Consider the following 21,760-nt stretch of genomic DNA (forward strand, 5'->3'; position numbering starts at 1 on the left):
CTATGTAAGCCATCCTACAGTCAGTTAAGAAGCATGCTTTTGTCCACGGTGGCAACTGGGGATTTTTTTTTTTTATTTATGGCCCTGTCTTCTCCCTGGTGATTATGTGAGCACTTTTGTCACCCAGGGATTACCTATATCCCTCAGCCCTGCGCATATTCACTCCTTTGCATTGCAGCGGTAAGTGCTACCATTACTAGCTTGAGTGGCCTTCGACATCCTTTTTGCACCACCTTGCTGCTTCAGGAAAGACTAATTATTTCGGAGCATTAGTGAGCCACCCAGGAACCACTTCCCCCAGAATGAACATTCTCTTGCTCCCTTGGTCGCTCCAACTGGCCAAGCCTCTAATCCAACTTTGGTCATCTGACAGTCAGGACTTCATCACTCTATGTTCATCAAATAACTTTATTGAAGAATGCCCCCCCCCCCCAAAAAAAAAGCTGCATATGAATTTGTTTACATAAAATTGTACACTACCTTGTTTAAGTACTGGGATCATCAGTTCACTGAAAACATAGATGCACATTCAAATAACATGCACAGCATACAGCTGCAAGTAGCCTTAGTTTTTTTATCAGGTCTCTTCTGGAGAGGAGTGTAGTATCACTTTGTAAACACCATCAGTACTAAAAGCTGTCTGTATTCTTTTGCTACATGTAGTAGCTACTCTCTTGCCTCCTCCTCTGTCTTTCGGCTTTTCCTGGTTAGAGGTTGCCACAGTGGAACTGCGTTCCGCTAATGATTGGCAGTGGATTTTTACGGTGCCGAGTTGCCAGCCCGACACCCAACCTTCAAAGGCGGCACACCCATTCACACTCGCACCTACCTGCATGTCTTTAACATCACTCGACTGTGGGGAGGACATGCAGACTCCACACAGAAGGCGCTCCAACCGAGAATCGAATGGGAGAACCTCTTGCTGTGAGGCGACAACGCTAACCGCTGCACCACTGTGGCACCCATGCCACTGGGATCTGTACCTCATACTCCTTTACACACACACACACACACGCACACATATTTACACACACACACACACACACACACACACACACACACATATATATATATATAGTTCCCCTTTATAATCGTGAAATACTGAAATCTCAAATTTTAGTATTTTGCGGGTCTATATTAGAACATCGAAGTTTCAAAACTTTGAATGTTCTAATATCGACCCCTTTTCAGCGAAAGCTGAAAATATCAAAGCAACAGAAAGACATTTTTTTCTAGGAAAAGAATTAGGTTGCCTGTTTCTGTTGCTTCGGTATTTTCAGCGCTGTGGTGGAAAGTTGCAGGTCGGGTTTAGGTAAGTGTGTGATTGAGTGCGTGTTAGGTTAGTTAGGGTTAGGGTGCGGGTTAGGTATGTGTGCGATTGTGTGGACATGAGGGTTAGGGCGGGTTAGGTGAATTAGGGCTAGGGCGCGGGTGAGTGTGCGATCGTGATGGACCTTAGGGTTAGGGTTTGGGTTAAGATAAGTGGATAGTTAGTGGTGTGTGGTGTGTATAGTTTTAGTGTAGGGTTAGGTGTAAGATTTTAGGTGTATGTGTGTGGATTGCTGTTTGTTTGATGTGCTTGTGTTGTGTCTATGTGGTTTGGAACAGTGAATCTTTTTCCCTAGGAAAAAATTTGCTGTTCTGTATGTTCCATGTTTTCAGCTTTCACTGAATAGGGGGTGATATTAGAACATTCGAAGTTTTGAAACTTCGATGTTCTAATATAGACCCTATTTCGCTACCTTAAAGGTGAAATCTTCAAATACCGAACCTTCACAATCCCAAACACACAGCATACACCGCACCACACCACACCACACATAAACCACTACACCCACACTACAGAACAAATAAACACACAAAAACAAAACATCACACATCCACATAACTACACTACATAAACAGGCAAGCCCCCTGCACTCCATGGGGGGCTGTGCCCCCATACCCTATATATATATATATATATATATATATATATATATATATATATATATGTATATATATATATATATATATATATGTACATATATATATATATATATACTAACTCCGAGATCGCACAAACAGTAAAAGACCGTACACACACACCCAGACATTCCAGTCCCTCGCGCGAGCACACACACACACACACACACACACACACACACACACACACACATCCACCAATTACACACCCATACGTCCCCCTTCCTACTTTAACCCACAAATACAACTTACAAACAATCTCACATACATTCCAACTCCCACCCAAAACCCTTACAAAACACTCGCTCACCGGGGATTCCAAGTGAATCCATACACTACGCCGAACATCCAAACCAAAAATCGCATGTCACGTAACGTAAAGCCAAGCTGCTCTCTTGCGTTTTGCTAAAGTAATGACAGCTATTTAAGAATCACTATTTCACAGCTTTGTTGGTTTTGTAGCTTGTTAAAGCCTGTACACGTTAGCAAAGCACTGTGATGTGGATTTTGCTTGCTGCAGAACAGCAGATTTTTTTTGTCTGCTGTTACTGCAAGAGTCTTGTTTTCTTGCCAGGGACTGTAGTCACACAAACTGGTTTGTTAGCAGTGCCATTTGGTAACTTTTTTTTAAATGCAAGTGTGGCCAGATTAGATTGACTTTAAGATTGACAAGAAATTTGTTTTTACTGAAATCGTTTTTTTTCTTCTTTAATTTGCCATTATAATCTACCTAAAAAAGCACACCTCCTTTGGAAAATTACTGTTCTTTGAAGTGACTTTTTGTCAAGCTCTGAAATCTGATACTTTAGCTCTGTAACAAATGTGTGAATGCCTGTTTGCATCACTTCATATTCCAGTTCTACATACCAGGAATGCCTGAACTCTGCTGTGAGAGGGGCTGGTTTGACAGCATTGTACCTTTGACAAACAAAGCAGTAGGACTTTCTCTTGAATCTTTTTTTTTTTTTTTTTTTTTTGCCTCATATGTTTTGCATGAGCTGATTCAAGCTAGAACTTTGTACAGAACCATACAGTGCTGATTGTAACAAAAATTGCTTGAACTTTTTCAAAGCGAGCATGTATTGGGTTTTGGTGACTAAATTCTGGCTATAGCAAGTACAGCTCTGCAAGAGAAGCAGGGAGTACAGATTTTTTGTGAGTTTGTACTGTTTTTATAAGTGAGTGCAAGTGCTGTGTTTGAGAACTTTAAAGGATATTTGCTTACTTGATTGACTTATGAACATATACAAGTTAATACTTCTGAATCAGTAACTACTGTACATTGGCCATTTGTCTAGTAAATAGTTGGCTGTAGGAATTTAGTTCTGTTTCTGATTATCCCATTACTGTGAATGCATTACATAATCTCTTAACTTGTAGTGCAAAGTTTTGTAATTTTTTAAGATAGAATTATAATTTGATATGTTCATAGTCAAGTGTACTAGGCATTCTCTATGCAGACCATTCCAAGCCAGGCCAAAAAAAAAAAAAAACATTAAAAAGAAGTTTCCTCTGTTCTCAAGCAGAGCAAGCCAAGATAGGCCAGAAGAGAATTTAGGGCTGCATATCCATTTGTCTAGGTTTACACTGAAGGCGGAAAGGGCGCTACTCTGTTTGATATGCAGTGGTAGTTTTTTCAGAGTGAAGGGATACTGTCTAGATTTGAATCTATCTGGACATTTGTACAATAATACAGTACATTAAATGACTGTGTCTGTATAATGCTGAATAAAAGATGCTATAATATATGTTTGCATGTATTATATGATTATCTGAATTGTACAGTTATCCTTTGTGAAAACAGGAACATTTTTCATTTCAGCTAGATGTTAAAGTAGCTTCCTTTTGAAACTGAATTAAGTGAAATTGTGATGTCATAAGGTATGCCTGGCAGCTATTTCATATTATTGCTGAGATGACGTCTCATCTCTCCTTGAAGGTTTGGCTTTTCTAAGAGGAGCATTCCCCATTAAACCTCTGTTGAAGGATTCCATTCCCCAAGGGGTCTATACTTTGTGCTAGAGAAAGAAACACACTCTTAGCCAGAGGAAAAGGCGGAATTAATTCTTGTGATGGAAAATGCTGTTTTGTTGGTATGTAGTTCTGCCAACATTACTTCTAAATTGTAAACCCTGGGTATAAGTTCACATTATTTTTTCACAGGAATAGGATCCCTTATATGCCATCAACTCTCTCTTGTTTGAGGTAGCCACTGTGACGAATATGAAGCAGTCAATTACAACTGCCTGTTTTCTTTCCTTGATATTCTAATTGAAGAGAGTACTTAATGCATTGCATGGATGTATACAGACTGTATTGAGTCTACCAAGACTTAACTAAGTTGATTAGAAGACTCCCAACTGTTTATATCAATTGCTCATAACATTTCCATCAAGGTCAGCTTCATCAGATTCTCTAAAGGAAATGTTCCAAGGTGATATTGTCTAGTCCAAAAGCTCATTCAGTGGCTACATCTTGTCCATTTTTGAGGACTGCATCAGTGAATGATAATTGTGTGGCAGCAATGCAACTCTTCTGAATAGCTTCACAAAATACTACAAACTGAATATGATTGTTGTATCTTTTTTTTTTTTTCCTTTGGTGATGTGATTATTAGGATTTGTTCCCATGAGGTACTTCACAGGAGAATAAGCTTGGAACTCTATCATAGTAGTCCTAGAGGATGCAGCTGATCATGTCATGCATAAAAATTATGTATTTACCATAATGATAGCTGTGCTTGAACAGGTGCATTGCCATTGACACTGTCCCCATTCCCCTGCCCCAGAAAAGTAGTAGTGTAGAGAGAGAATTAGGGGGGATGTCACCTTAGGACAGGCTACAGGGGATCTGAAGAAAGAGGCCAAACAAAGCATTGTGGTTAAGGGGAAGTCTGCAGTCTGGATTTTTTTTTTTTGTTTTTGTGCTGAATACCAGGTCCACCAATGACTTGACTGTCATAGTAGTCAACAGGGAATCTGACCAAACAGTCCTGCTGTTAAGATAAGTATGCATAACTTTCATCTGTGTAACCTTGATGTTCGTAAGCTACTTAATTGCTAGATTTCTAGGGACAACTCCTTTGAATGAAAAACATTTCCTGCTGTTTGTGCCTTTGCAAAAGGATGGCGGAGCCAAAAAGATGTGCAAGCTATGCCTTTCCAAGTGACTCTCTCCACCTTTACTATTCCCTTTTAGAAAGGAATAGGATGCACACTGGTTGAGCCAGAAGCTTGTTTCACCAGAAAAGTAGCCATTTTTTTGTTTTCAGGGGTGTTTCCATTGCTGATTATGGACCACAAGGCTTTTGAAAAATAGTTTACATTTTCTCTAACCATTGTTAAGTTAGACCTTTATTGGTTAAAGGTATCCTTTTCCAGGGTTATATTCAACAGCATTTTACTTTGGAGCCCATCATCCAAAGGTTGTTTTTTTCTAGTTGCTGCTGAAAAGTGTCCTAAAAGATGTTCTTCGTGTTTCACTGTTGCAGTCATTACAATTGGGTTATCTGCTTGCAGGTAGCCCTCAGTCGGCCTGATTAACAGAGTCTTGGGTCTTGCATCAGTTGCTGTCCCTTCTTCCATGACGTCAGGTCTTCAGGGGTGTAAAACATGCAGCCGACGCCATTACATCAGTCTTTCTTGCCGTACGGTGCCCGAAGCAGAAGCAGTTAGCAAGTGCCAGTCGGCTGACTCCTGAAATTTTCGTTTTCGAGTTTCAGAACCGAAGTCTTCAACTAAAGCTAAGTAGCCCGTTTGGGAAACTTTTTTGCTCCTTACCGATGTCAGTAAAAGTTAATTAATTGCATTACTTGTGGAAAGCAAATACCTCATAGATTTTCATTCGTACTGTATTCCTTAGCTAGGCCCTGACCACAACGTACCTTGCTGTCGGTTTTGTGCTTTATTTAATCAGCGCACTATCAGTCGTCTGTATATTTTCGCTTCTAAATATTTCGGTTCTCGGTTTAATTATCCAGAAATGTCGTCGGTTAGCTATCTGACTACCGGTATTCCAAAAAAAAAAAAAAGCAAAGATAAAGACAGACAGGCTGCCGAGGTCCAAAACTGCCGACAACGCTTCTCCTAAGCCAGTCGCCAGTTTGCCGGTACTCAGGGAGCTGCTTTCGCAGCCCCTGATGCCAGCTACTTCTGATTCACAGGCCCCTACTGAGACCCATTCGGAGTCCGGTGTGCCATGAGATGCTTCAACTATGGAACCAGCGGATGTCTCTACCTTGGATGGGTCTGGAGCTGCTGTGCAGGCACCGGCTTCTGAGGGTGTATTCAGGCCTACGGACTTGCATATTAAACTGACGCCTCCTTCTTTACTTAGGCCTAAATCTCAATCCATGCCTAAAAAACCTACGCCCAGGCCACATGCTCAGGCCTCTGTGCCTATAAAACAAATGATAAGAATGGCTGAAGATCTAATAACTCTAATCAGGGGTAGCCAACCCCCCCCCCCCTTCTAAGAGGCCTAGGACTGAAGTTGATTATGAATCTTCTGATCAGGATTCTGTTGATTATTTGGATTTGCCCTTATCTACTTATGAAGATTCTGATGCAGAGGACTCCATTCCCTCTGCTTCCCTTCCTGAGGATTTTTCTTTTGGGGAAACCTTACATACTCTAAGGGAGCATTTCCGCTGGGAAAGCCAGGATTTTTCTGATTCAAAAAAGAGGCTTAGGGATTTCCTTCTACCTCAGCATAGGCCTTTAGCTATTCCTCCTATACTAGACCTTGTTGATGCTTTCTCGGAATCTAGTTTGGCCCCTGATTCCCTGCCCTCCTGCTCCCAGAAAACCTGACATACTACAGGGTCCCAGAGTCCCAAAAGTTCCTTTTTAAAAATCCTATTGCAGATCCAGAGACTATTTCACAGGGGCCCAAGGGCATTGAGGCTTCTACTGCTAAAAATCCTACCCCTTCTGATAGAGACTCCAGGGCGCTGGATAGATGGGGTAAGAAGGTTTACACTTCTGCAGCCTTGGCCATTAGGGCTTTAAACTGCCAGTTTCATATGTTAAAGTATCAGCAACTTGTTATTGGACTGCTTAAACAGAAAATTATGTTGATTCTTGACTGTGTGGAAAATAAAGAATTACAGGATTTAATGCATTCTGCTGAACGTTGGAAAACATATTTTGCAATGTGGTTTTGATTCATTAGTGACCTCTTGCAGGGACCCGTGGTGGTGGTGCTGCGGTAGCATTGTCGCCTCACAGTAAGAAGCTGTCCGGTTCGATTCTCAGCTAGAGCGTCTTCTGCATGGAGACATGCATGAATGGGTGTACCTTCGTTGAAGGTTGTGTGTCAGGGCTGGTAACTCGGTACGTAAAAATCAACTACCAATCATTAGTGGACCGGAGTTCTGCTGTGGCGACCCCTAACCGGGAAAAGCCGAAAGACACAACACAACAAGAGGCCTCTTGCAAGGCTGCTGTTACTGGGTCTGTGCTCAGAAGGCATACTTTGCTCAAGGAGCAATCTTTGCCTGATCATGTTAAAGCTAAATTGTTGGATGCTCCTTTAAATCAGGGCCGCCTGTTTGGCAACAAGGCTGAGGAAGTTCTTAAAAAGATGGAAGATAAAGCTAAATCTATGCAAACTGTTAAAGATTTTTTACAAGCTCAGCCTCCTAGATTTAGTAAGCACTGGCCCTCTAAGAATTGTTCCATTCCAGGTCTTCTCAAGCCATACACAGACACAGCAAAAACCCCAGGTTTCACTCCCAGGGACACACAGAACTAAGCAGTGGGGGGGGGGGGGGGCCTCCACTTCTAACATACCCAGACACAGCAAAAACCCCAGCTTTCACTCCCAGGGGACACACAGAACTAAGCAGCGGGGGCCTCCACTTCCAAATCTGGTAATAATAAGACTCCCCCCCTATGGTAAACTGTCTCAATGACTTCCTTTTAAAATTTCCAAGCACTTATCAACTGACTGCCCCTTTGGGGGGGGGAGTTTGCCCTTCATGCAAAGAATTGGGGACTCATTACCCAGGACAAATGGGTTTTAAATGTAGTGTCCCAGGGACACAGATTTCACTTCCACACGTTGCCAACACCAAGCGGGTGGCTGGACCTACCCCCAAATCAGTGGGCAGAGGCCCAAAAACAAGTACTTAAGTATGGCGGCTAATCAACTGGTACGAGAAGAGGAAAAGGGACAAGGTTTCTACTCGAGACTTTTCTGGTACCCAGAAAAGACAATTCATGGCGTCCTATCCTGGACCTGTCTACTCTAAACACCTTTTTGGAGATTCCAAAATTCAAGATGCTGACTCTCTTCACCAATTACTTCCTATGCTAGGCAAAGATGCCTGGTTGGCGACACTAGATTTAAAAGAAGCATACCTGCACATCCCAACCAGGGAATCTTGCAGAAGATACCTACGCTTCAAAGCAGGCTGCATGCACTATCAGTTCTCTGCACTGCCCTTTGTGAATACCCTGGGTGCAGTAGATAAGCCAAAGTGCCTAGCTCCAGTTATTGCATTTTGCAAGCAAAGAAATCTTCAAATATACCCATACCTGAACGATTGTCTAATTCAGGTAGAAAGGCAGGACATACTTTTGAATCATCTGGCCTTTGTACAAAGGGTTCTAACTTGTCTGGGGTACACCATAAACGAAAATAAATCACACCTGGTACCCTGTCAACAAATTATATTCCTGGGAGCAAGCTTGAATACAACTTCCCAGATGGTTTACCTCACGCCAGAGAAACAAATTCATTTGACAAACTACTTCAAACAAGTGGCCACAAAAACCCTGCTATCTGCAAGACAAATACTGCAAGCCTTGGGGTTCTTGGCCTCCTGCATTCTTCTAATTCCATATGCAAGACTGCATATGAGGAAACTGCAGTGGTATCTAAAAAGCCTATGGTGTCAACATTCTCAAGACCTGGAAACAACGATTTCTATCATACCTTGCCTATGCCTAGAGTTCATTTGGTGGGCAGAGGCCTGCCACCAAAACAAGGGACTACCTTTCACACCACCCCCTGCCGCCCAAACCCTAACAGATGCATCAGACTATGCATGGGGGGCTCACCTGGCAGGGAAGTGCATTCAGGGCAAATGGAACCCAAGTCAAATGCACCTGCATATCAATCAAAAAGAAATGTTAGCTGTACAGAATGCTGTGACAGCCTTCAAGGACCACATTCTTCCAGGACAACTAATGCTAAAGACGGACAACACCACTGTTATGTGGTACATAAACAAGCAGAGGGGTACACATTCCTACCCCCTCTGCAGACTAGCCATGGCATTTTGGAACACAACCTTGAGCTACCAAGTGCACCTACAAGCTCAATTCCTGCCAGGAAAATTAAATGCACTGGCAGATGGACTAAGCAGAAACCTCATGGACCCACACGAGTGGAAACTGGAACCAAGGATTTTCAACATGTTGACAAGCAAATGGGGGAGCCCAGATATAGACCGGTTTGCCTCTCCCTAAAACTACCAATTGGACAAGTTTTGCACAAGGACTCCCCACAAACAAGCCTGGAAAGTGGATGCTCTGTCCTTCAGCTGGGAAAACCTATCAGTCTATGCCTTCCTCCCTCTGTCTCTGCTCTCCAAAGTACTAATAAAAATCAAACCGGACAAACCAAGGATGATTTTGATTGCTCCAGACTGGCCGTGCCAACACTGGTACCCTCTCCTGTGCAGTGTGTCACTGTTATCTCCATGGCACCTGCCTCAGACTCCTTCCCTGCTGTCTCAGCAGGAGAACTAGATTCTGCACCCTCAGCGTCTAACACTGAACCTTGCAGCCTGGCTAATTACTTAATCTCTCCTTTACCATCCCTCAGCAAACCTGTGATGGATATCATTTTAGAGGCAAGGAGGCCTAGTTCTAGAAAATCTTATGCTGAAAAATGGAAAAGATTCTGTGCCTGGAACCAATCTCAAGGGATGAGCACAGCAGTGCCCAATTTACCTCAGATTTTACAATACTTAACTGAGATGCTTTACAAGGGCCTGTCTTTTTCCGCCATTAAAATCCACGCCTCAGCCATTTCAGATCATTATAATACAGAACCACCCCTCTTCTCTCATCCACTGCTCAAGCAGTTCCTCAGAGGGCCAAAAATTTGAGACCACCCAGGAGAGCTCCAACCCCAGCCTGGGACCTTAACTTTGTCTTGGAAAAACTCACCCTACCTCCTTTCGAGCCAGCTGCTACTGCAAACTTAAAAATTTCTTTTTTGGAAAACAGCTTTCCTTTTAGCAATCACTTATGCTAGAAGGGGGTCTGAATTGCATGCCCTTATGGCAAGTGGAGCCTTTCATCATCTTTCATGCGGACAGGGTGTCCCTTAGAACCAATCCATCCTTCATGCCCGAGATGGTATCCATTGTGTCTCTTAATCAGTCCATTCATTTGCCAACCTTTTTTCCAATCCGCAGAATAAAGGGGAATGGATACTGCATTCCTTAGATGTGCACAGACAACTTAGATTCTACTTGGACGGGACTAAACCTCAAAGGAAATGTGAACAACTGCTGGTGGCATTTGCTGCAGGGGCAGAAGGGAAAGCTATTTCAAAGCAAACCATTTCTAAATGGATAAGCCATTGCATTCATTTCTGCTATAAGCACCATGGAAAACCTATCCCCCAGAGGATCGGACCTCACTCCACCAGGGCTGCATCTACCTCTACAGCCTTTCTCAGAGGCGTCCCTACCAGGGACATCCTAGAAGCTGCTACCTGGAGTTCTGTACATACTTTCACCAAGCATTATCATTTGCCAATTTTCTCTAAATCCGGAGCTGGCTTTGCCACTGCAGTCTTGCAGGGCCTTATAGCTGGCCCTAATGCTATCTAAATTCCTCCTCCCAACCATAGCTTTGGGAATCTACCCAAATGTAATGACTGCAACAGTGAAACACAAAGAACATAGTACATTTGTGTACACTTACCATAAATGTAGATGTTCGAGTGTATTCACTGTTTGAGTCCTTGTTACCCTCCCTCCAGCCCCCTAACTTCTTTTGGCTATACCTCTACTTTCCTTTACTATGCTTAAAAGCGTTTTTGGTGTATTTGCTTTTTTGTTGGAGGTATATCTTTTTGTGCTTTTATATTTAATTGCTTCCCATTAGAGGGGGACCTGACATCTGGGGCAAGAAAAACTGATGTAATGGTGTCGACTGCATGTTTTATACCCCAGACGACCTGACGTCATGGAAGAAGGGACAGCAACCGACACAGGACTCAAGACTTTGTTAATCAGGCCGACTGAGGGCTACCTGCAAGCAGATAACCCAAATGTAATGACTGCAACAGTGAATACACTCTAACATCTACATTTATGGCAAGTGTACACAACTGTACTTTACTGTTGCTATCAAGAGTATCTTTAAGTAGGATGCTTAAGTTATGTGAGGTTCTTGGTCATCATAGCCTAGGATCTTCCAAACTACACTGTGACATCAACAGGGTTCCATCTCTGTATCTCTCTTACTTCATCTGCTAACAGTCCTATTTTTTTGTTTTTGTTTTTTAGTCTTGTATCCATTACCTGTCAATGACAAACTAACCATTTGGCAACTTGTTAACATCAATATACTAGAAGCATTTCAACCAACAGGTAAAAGCCATAGAAACCCTGATCCATTTCATGAAGGTCAAAGACCATTGATAAATATGTCTAATAAACAAAACTGTTATTAAAAAATTCTCAGTACTTCTAATCAAGTCCAAATGTATATAGTTTTAAATTTTGAAATCATTTCTGTAGGCAGAAAAATGTGTGCAAAACTTCTGAGTTAGGTTGTCACAAGTTGCCTTTTCTTAATGTATTCTTCTGTTCCACCCTGTCCCCCTGTTTTGGTGGTGTTGGGGTTGTGATCCGTTGCCCGTGTTTGGGGTGTGATTGGGATGGCCCTTTTTTGTGTCTCAGATCTGTTGGAGTAATGTTATCTCCAAAGAAATCGCTCCTTGACCTAGAAGCACTTTCAAGCTCTTGGAAATTTGTGGAAGAGTCTGATATGTTCATGTACTTTCTTGACTTGTTTTAGTTGTGATGGCACTGGGTAAGTGTTTCCACTCCTGTTTCCTGGGCATGTTTAAACTTAACATCTGGCCAGATGGTGAGAATCTTCCCACCTAACAACAGATAACTAGGTGGAGCTGGATAAACTGAGAGATGAGTTTATCTAGGGACTATGACTTCCCTAGAATTAGTACATTGAACATTACGGAAGGCAATAAAGATAGACACTTAAAAGTTCTAGGACATACTTTGTGGTGATGGGTCAGTTACTAGACTGAGATGTGTGAAGGGCTTGATTTTTACCCTTTACCTATCTCATTACACATTTTAAGATCACACGATTTTTTTAAATTTTCTAGATGAATGTTACTAAGTATGAAAGATTCTGATGAAGTCTTAGTGTTAAATTGGTGAAAGCACTAAGTACTGTATTAAAATTGGTGACTATAACTAGCTTGGCATTTTTTATTTGGCTCCTGTGTGGATTAGTTTGGTTTTCTAAGAAAATGTTAGGGGTACTTTCTTTGAAGTTCCCCCTTTTCTATGTTGTGATTCTCCTTAAAAGTAATAATTTTAGAAGACCATGTTTTTCTCCCCTCATTTGAATATGTTAGTAATGAAGATTTATTTGTTTATGCAGAAGGATCCAGACTACCTGAAGTTATGGCTTGAGAGTTTTGTTTCCAGCTATGAGAACTTCCTTGATGTGGACTTTGAAAAACCTCCCACAAGGTAAGCAGTTTTATTTTGGAATGTTAGGGATACAGTTGAAAAGAGCAAAATCCAAATGGTTACTGATACACAGGGGCATTAGACATGCATGTAGCTGGCAGTAGGAGCAGAGGCTTTAGAAGCTGTTAATGAGCAATTTCCTGTGGTTCAATGATACTTGGTTTGATTCCCTGAGCTCCCATTGCCTGACTGCGTGATTCTGAATAAGTCACTTAACTAGACACAACTCACGGGCAGAGTCTGAAATAGGGCCATGAAGATTAGTGCTCTACCCTGGTCAACAAATATAAGTAAAGTAAATAATCCAATTTAAGCTTAATGTGCAGTCTCTTGTTATGCAGTGGTCCAAGCAAAGATTTTTAATGGATAATATATTGTGTGTTTGTCTATTGCCTCACCATGTTTGATTCCATTCCATAAAATTGTTCACTCTCTGCTTGGATTCCATTTGATCAGTACTTGGTTATTTCATTTATTTTATCAAAACTTTAACTCTGATATAATTAACTTGTAGGTGTCAGAAAAAAAATTGTCTGACTGCTTAGAAGTGTTTTTGTTCGTTGCTGGCCTGCCACCTAAGTGCATCCACTTGATTCGGACTTCTTACAAAGTTTTTGTCCTGACTTCAGTCACACTACACTAAATTAAGCAGTGAAGAGTCTTTTGTGGAACATCAGCACAGTAGTGTCGATACACAGACTAGGTAGTTCTATTGACTTGGATAATTGCATTACTATCTAATGGGTTCACATGTAATATTTTCATACCTCAGGCTTCCATTATAGGTGGATTTTAAGTTGTGCTTGTGTTTGCTTGACCAGGGAGGTGAGTGTATATGGGGGATGGCAAAATCCCCTCATATAAGTAGTTTTTGAGTGGGTATGATGTTACTTAAGCTGACAGTGTTTCATTGACATGTTGTGATGGCTTCTCCTGTCAGTCAGTAGTGGTGCTGATTGCCTTTAATTTTTGATAGTTTGGTGGTCGCACACAGTGTTAGGGAAGGGAAGTAAGAAGATCATTTCTGCAGGACAAAATGCCTCAACTGTTACAAGTATTGACTGTAAAAATATATAGCCTAGCACTGATGGCTTTGCCAGTGCATGAAAAGAATAAACTTGAAAAGATAAGTCCTTTGCTAATAGATAATAGCTATCACAGTAGAAGAGGAACAGATTAAAAACTTGTAGTAGAAGATATTTAAAGGTTTGCATGAATAAAACTACAAGTGTTCTTCAGATTCTTTAATGGAATTCTACAGTATAAAACCGCCACAACTGTTATCCATTGCAGTTTTAAGAGCTAGACAAATCTGTAGCTGAACACAACCCTGTCTTGCATTAGACTGGACATTCCTGACATACGTGGTACAACAGGAACAAATATACGAACTGGTTAATGCAGTAAAAGTAGGTCTGTATATATTGAACATGAAACGAAGAAACATCGTAAGTGTATCCAAGATGTATGCTGTAATAATAGGTGTAAGGTATGATGCATGTTGTCATTTATCCATTTATAATTTTAAAGGGTGTCACAAATTAAATTCAGAGATCACTTAGAAACCACACCATACTTCAAATACCTTGGCATCTGGTTGGATCATTCCATAAATTTTCAGTTCATATCACCAGTACTGAATTTAAAGTAAAAACCCCACTTTTTGGCACAAATAATATTACACATCCTGTCATTGGAAAGTAGACTAGCAATTTGGAAAGGGAATCCTCCTACCACAACTAGAAAATGTGTTTTTCTACAGTTGCTAAAGCCTCAAATAAAAAAAAAATAAAAAACACTCTGCTCTGTAAACCCTACCGAAATCTATAGATTCATCACATTAGCCTTTCACAAGGACAGTACCATGGTTTGCTTCTAAGTAAAGCAAAATGGCTTCCTACAAGTGAAAAATGCACACTTCTCCTAGCTTTGCCTAATCCACAAACATATATACCAAAACTCCATTTTCTTCTAGCTGACTCTGTCAAAGAACTCCATCCTGCAACCTGTATCCCTGTCTACCATACTCAAAACTCCACATCTACTTAGTAATGGCACCTCAGACATGGAAATCGCTCTTTGCAAACCTAAGGGACATCACCATCTTCCCCAGTTTTAAACATCAGCTCAAGAAATTTTGGCACATAAGCTGGAAATGTTTTAATCTGCTAGGCACTAGTTAACTCATTAATTTAGCAGTTAAACATCCATGCTAGACTTCTCCCATCTCTCTCTCCTCCCTATCTGTATCCTGTACACCTCTCTCTCCTGTGCCATCCTCCACATGCCCTGTCCTTCTCCCACTTCACCACCACTTCAACCTTGGAGCACTCTTGTTCCCTTTGTTATACTTAATTCACTATTATACCTGTTCCCCACCATCCACATTGTAATCCTGTCATCTACCTTAAATTAATTTACAGTAACTCTGTAAACAGAAATGTATACAACTTTTATATTAAGATAGGTTCTTACTTTGACGACCGACTTCTATTGTGCTACATTGTTTTTGCATGCTGACTATTGTATTTGATCTTTAACATTGTTAGTGCTGTTCATCTGTACTATAAGCTACTTTGTGTGCAATTAGTTTGTACACATTGTTCCTTGTTTGAGCCTAAAAACTGTCTAGCTGGATCAGTGCTCTACCCAAGTTAACAATTGATAAATAAAATAAAATGAAATAAAAAAATAATTTATCCTGAAATGGACCCTTAAGTAGACATATTGGTCATATTTTGGATTTTGGTGCTACATGACTCCACATTCCATGGAGTTACAGCAGTACCTTGATTTATTTTATTGTACTGTATTCTAGCACCTTTCAGAAGTTTGTATTTGTAACCAGTCTTCATTGTCCATTCATAGTTTCTGATTCTGACTTGCTTGTCTTCACTTGAGGTAAGTATGCAGTGTGAATGGCAAATTGGTTTCTGCTGCTGAAGTGTTTGCGAAACAAAGCCTACCTTTTTCTTTTGAGCTAGAGCTTGTTGGTGCTGAGACATGAGAAATGGCTGGTGCAAAGGGCAACAGTGCTGCTATTTCAGTGGTGGATTGAAGTACTTTTCACTTGGGAGAATTGGAGGGGTGGTTGTCTGGAAGAGTGTACAGTGGGTAGCAATGTGTAAAACTGTAATAGACAACACTTTGAGGGAGGGCAGCTCACATCGGTCTGGTGTGTTAATTAATGGATTTAAAATTAACTGAACAAGCACAAAAAATGCAACTATAGTTTTTAAACAAAGAAAAAATACCTTTACATTCCACATCCATAGTATGCTGTTGTCTCTGAATCGCGAGTTGGCCATTTTCCTGCATTTTTCAATACACTGGTCTCGCATTGTAGACAATGCGTCAGTGTCCTGGTATTCCTCACATTTGTATATGTTTGTGTTTATTTTTAGTCTGTTAACCTAGTCCTACCTCTGAACCTGGAAACATCAAAAATCTGGACAAAGGCCTATGAAAAGTAGGTACAACTGGCCAAAAATCTGGATGCCTATTAACATAAAATTTGCATACACAATTGTGTAGCTCCACCCACTCAAGTCGATTTGTGGGATACCAGTATTCAAAATGCAAATTGAAGAACAAAGTATTAAACAACACAAAATATAGCCAGAGTGATAGTGTTTTATTTATATTAACATGCTGTGATTTCATTATAATGATATACGTTTATAATCAAATATTTAGTCTTACTGTTCCTAGATTGCTGATGTTCTCCATCATTTCAGAAATGTTTAAGGGTCCATATATCATTAAATAACTAAACTAGTACTATACAAAGATTCCTTAATCATTGTTTTGGAATTGGTACTTGAAAACATATTTTGAAAAATAAGAAAGTGCTCATCTTTCTTGTTCTCTGCTACAATTTTTATAGATCAGGACTATGATTTTTAATGTTTGTCTGAGTAGTATGCAAATACACACACACGCGCACACACACTTGTAAAAGCTAATGAAAACATTTGAAGTCAAGTCTTCACTAAATGTGCTAGCTAAAAAACAGATCAAAGGTAGCAGGCACATGTAGAAAGTGAATATGGAAAGGGCTCTTTTTTTGCAAATTAAGATAAACTGCAGCTGGGGTGGCATGTATCTGTAGTAACACTTTAGTGTGACGTAAAATTACAGCTTGTCCTAAATAACCATCTAAAATTTATTATACAAATCTGATGAAATAAGTGGGTGCAGCCAGGCATATATGGAGTAAGCTACAGAGTATGAATTAATTTTATCTGGGTAATATTTTGCCCAGCACAAGGCCACCAGATGTCCCATCACCAGGCACATGCATCAGATTAAAAGGGAGCCATCAAAGAATGTAATTTTACCCAGTGTAACTTTACGTTAAAACTTCTGATGTAATGCATTTGGGGAATATGCTTTTGTCCTGCACCTTTAATTCTGTTTTTTTAATTATACCATAAGTAAAAAGGCACTTCTAGTGGGGTGGGGGTTGGAAGTGTACTTCTCAACTGTTCTTGATTTTTTTCCCCCTTCCCTTGTAAAATATTTGATTTTCCAGTACATCACTAAAGAATAATAGTCATTCAGTGCAAGCATTTGAATTTCATTCTTCTTACTGTTTAGAAAATGCACACTGGTGCAAAATGCGTTGTCCTATTAAGTCTGTATGTGAATTAGAGTAATATTTAAAATTGTCCTTGATTTTTGAAGTATGTCCTCCAGTTATTTTAACTTTGTCCCTAATACTTAAGTAGAGGAGTTGAGAGCTAGGGTGGGAAGGGACAAGTGGCATAGGAAAGTATTATGAATTCAGAAAAGTCTGGGCTGCTCCTCTGGTTGGGTTTGAGAGTGGTGGAGGTAAAAACAGCAGTGTAGAAGCTGGTGTATAGAATTCCATACATCCTGGCTATCCCACTGTACTGGGCATCATACCTCTCAACCTCTTAGCACAAGAAATGTGGACAAACTCTAAAATAATGGCAGAAGTGTGGCAAAGGCCCCAAAATATCACAGGTTTTAAATATTGCTGATAAAAACTTGGTTGCTAGAATGATAGGCTTTGCATCAACATACATTTTTCTGAAGGACGTGAAGTCAAACTCAAATATGTGTCATTATTTAGTGACTTTTAGTCCTGAGTGATTTACAAGAAAACTGGAAATTTTACAATGAACAGATTAAAATATGAGGCAAAATTCTGGACATTCTGTGGAAATCTGGACATTTGAGAGGTATGATGAGGTATACCTGTAAAGAATGAAGCTAAGCAACACAAATGTACAGAACAGGTTTGTTTACAGATGAACAACACGTGTAATGCAATACATAAGGATCTGAAAATGTGTGGGAATGTGGATATAGGTTTCCATCAGAGTCTATCTTAAATTCATTTCTAGAAATAAAGTTTACTTTCATGTTGGCTGGTTTGAAGTACGCAACTTACTGCTTTATACTGAATAAACTGGTTTACTGATCACAGCCTTTAAGAACGCACGACCCTCATTCTTCATCTCACTCAAGTCAACTCAGGTGACTTAACAAAAACTACTTTTGTTTTTAGTGCTGATTATTTAATTTCCATATCCAAAGCTTATATAGTTATCAGCTCAACAGTTTTTTTTTTTTTTTGGTGGGTGTAGAGCAATTACTTCCTTATGCCTGAGATGCTAAGACCCCTCTTAAGAAGCTCAACATTGAAGTCCCTGCAGAATGCATAATAACAGGTCAGTATAAGTGAGAGTGTAAGCGTTCCCCACCTGGAGAGAGCAGGAGAAGCCCCTTGGGGCCCCACATCCACCACATTGGGGTCATGTTTAGGCACAGGACAGATTAACCGATTCCTTTGCCCAGATCTATCTGACCTTTCTTCTTCCAAACTGCATCTGTTGATTCAAAGTTAGCAAAGAGAGCAGCTTACTGTGAGTTACCAGAAACTGGAAGCCAGCTTTAACTGCCCTTGAAATCTGGAATGATCAGGAAGTTTGGGGGTTAGGGGAAACCCAGTATCTGCTGTCATTGTGTGCAGGGAGTGTCTCAGAGGGACTGAGATGGATTTTAGTCCCATTGCTGGAAGCTTTATTATGGGTGACAGGTGAGATAACCCCCTTGACTATGAGTAATAATATGGTATTAAACTGTTTGCTCTGTGAGTGCCACTTCCTCATGTAAAGACGCAGGCAGTATACATGAGGAAAACATAAATGTAACCTTTACACTTGGTGCCGGCAGTATTTAGGGATAAGGTAAATTGAAAGTAAACCTAACAACACAAAATAAGTGTGTATGGGTGTTCCACCCAGTAATTATTTCCATGATGAAATCAGCACAGAAACGAATGGCACTTCTATGTGAGAAAGGTAATTGAAAATGTGACCCTTGTCATCAATATTGTTCTTCTCTCAATTATCCACATTTTTGCCACATATTTTTTGGTCTTTTTCTCAAAATGTGTGGTTTTCACTGAGAATTGAAGTCACTAATTAATGGCATAAATTTGAGTTTCTGACTTCATAACCTTAAAAAATACACGGTAACACAAATTATATTATTCCAGCAACTTTCTAAGTTTATTAGTGCAATATCTAGAAGCTGTCCCTACTTTTGGGCCTTTGCCCCCCCCCCCCGCATTATTTTAGGCATTGTCCAGATTTCTTGCACTTAGATGTTGACGGGTACAAGTGCTGCTGGAGTTTATTCTACATAAAATATAAATTTCACACAAATGTCTCTTCCCAGTTTTCTGATTGTAGTAAATGGCATTTGATGTATAGGAGATGCAGGCAGTGCCCTATATTTTTGTGCCGACCCATTTGGAATATGTTTTTTTTTATTCTGGATGGGACATTAGATGGACAGTTAGGTTGCTCGGTGAGCAATTGGGTGTAAAGTCTGAATCGTTTAGGTGTAATCATGGCTTTCAAATAGATTCTGGCTCGGGCAGTGGATTCATCAATCTACAGCCTTGTCCATGTAGTCTGCACTTCCAACCTTGTTTAGATCAGCCCAAATACAATAGGTTTGTCTGTAACAGCAGGTCCCAGTAAACAGCTTCATCTGGGCAAACTTCATCTCAGCTTTGGAAAAGTAAATGCCAGGCAGTGTCTTATCTCTTCTCGGTTGCCAAAGAATGAAACACAAGCCCTTAGTTTTTTCCATTCAAGGTGAATTAAGTACATTTATTGATACCAGAAACGCACACAATTATGTTGCCACACAGTTCAGACATTTTCTCGCAGAGTTGAAGTTTAACAAATAGAGACATAGGTGGACGGAGGTTATTATCTACACTGATTTGGTTGAATTAAAAGGTTACAGGATAGCATATATTCAGTCTGTGTTTCATATCGTATAAATGATGCTGATAATAGTATCATTACTGTTTGCACACAGAAAAAAAATAGATATGAAGGGGCCCCTCTGGAATTCGTGGCACCCTGTTATTTTGCCCTCAAAACCGGGAAATAATGAGAAATTCGGTATGGTTGAGAGGTATGGACCTAGTATTTTAGCTTTGTAGAGGTCATTAATATTGGTTGCCCAGACAGAAAAAAAGTTTCCTGTACATGAAATAGATGCCTGTACTTTGAAACACGTATGTAAAGCACAAGTGCAAACACACTGTTGAATAACAATGACGAAAAGTGAGTTGAACAGATCACATCATAAAAAAACTGTGATAATGTTCTTTTCCTCCATTTTTAAGTTGTCATCACATTATAAGTGTATGATTAAAATAGTTTTTAAAGTTCTTATAAATTGCTTCTGCTTTTACCGCTCTTTAAAATTGTTTGTGATGTAAAGAGGGCATATGGATACACTGTTCTGGGATGGCCTTTTGTATCTATTTGTTTTGCATTATGTTTACATTGTATAACTAAATCAAGGGCATCACACTTTTTGCCAAGATGGTCACTGACTTGGGTAATTTTAAAAGTAAGCATAAAGCAATATATTGGCACGCAATGGCAATCTGTCATTAAATGAGTAGACAACTCCCTAACGTGAAACACTTCACTTCAAACTTTCTTTAACAAAGCATCTGTATTTTGAATTTCTTAACCAAGCATCTGGGCTGGTTTGAGGAACCCTTCTTCAGCGCTAGGACCCAGACTAAACACAAACATATAGTATAGAAAAAAAAGCAATGAAAATATATACACAGAAATAAGCACCTTTCGTAAATTGTTTCATAAATGAAGGCAGAAAGGTATAAACTTGACTTGTATGCAGACAGTGTGAAATAACCATGGTAGACAACACTACAAGAATACTAAGCCCTGTTAGAGAAAAAGATATGTATTCAGGAGTCCAAGCGATTGGAAAGGTTGAAAAAGGTAGGGAAGTACTAAAGGAAAGAGTAAGGAGAGGAAAGTCAGCGCATTAGTGAGAAGGAAGGTGGGAGAACTGAAGTTAGGGATGAAGACCTGTGCAAGTGTAGAAAAATGCTAGTTTGATGTGCAGCGTGTATGGTGTTTACGTACATGGACATTTTAAGTTCTAAAGTGTTGGTGAGGGTGGTATCAGTCTTGAAGCAGCATCTTTGACAAGTTACTGTCCTGAAGGTATTTTCTTTTTTCTCCTCTTGATGTTTTGTAGTCCTTCTCAGTTCTAGGTTAACCAGGAAATTTGTTCAGACAATAGTAATACATTTCTAGAAGTTTTTTTTTTTTTTTCCCCCCTCACCAGTTGACTTAAAACATAGGCTGTATATGGTGTTGGTCATCTGAGTTGTCTCCAGTCATAACTCGAGGGTTTTTGCCAATAAACTATTGGAGGGAGGGGGTAATATGCTCAGATAAGTTAATAACTGAAGCAGGATTGAAAGAAGGTGGTCCTTGCTGTCACTGGGAGTCGTTTAGCTTTTTCTTTTTTTTTTTTTTTTTTTTTAGGGTTCATAGGTAAGTTCTAGACAGTTGGTTTGTAGACTATCACATACCTAGCCAGTTACACATATTCCAACTGTTCCCTCTAGCTTTAAGGAGGACAGTACATGATTGAGGATCCATTTATGTAAGTTTTCCTGGACCGTGGCAAAGGTGCTGCTCTACTTGGTATGTAGTGGGAGTT

At 40.1% G+C, this 21,760-nt stretch overlaps 1 protein-coding gene across 1 annotated transcript in view; it reads left to right on the forward strand.

Moving 5' to 3' along the window:
- NBEAL1 (neurobeachin like 1) overlaps positions 1 to 21,760 on the forward strand; it is a 2,263,075-nt gene that overhangs the window by 120,581 nt on the left and 2,120,734 nt on the right. Inside the window, exons 4-5 of the mRNA XM_044075407.1 lie at positions 11,498 to 11,581; positions 12,601 to 12,718. Coding sequence (XP_043931342.1) covers positions 11,498 to 11,581; positions 12,601 to 12,718 — 202 coding nt within the window. The remainder of the gene's footprint in view (positions 1 to 11,497; positions 11,582 to 12,600; positions 12,719 to 21,760) is intronic.

This window comes from Protopterus annectens, chromosome 6.part1 (assembly GCF_019279795.1).
Source record: "Protopterus annectens isolate FY-2018-M chromosome 6.part1, PAN1.0, whole genome shotgun sequence".
Taxonomy (NCBI): Eukaryota; Metazoa; Chordata; order Ceratodontiformes; family Protopteridae; genus Protopterus; species Protopterus annectens.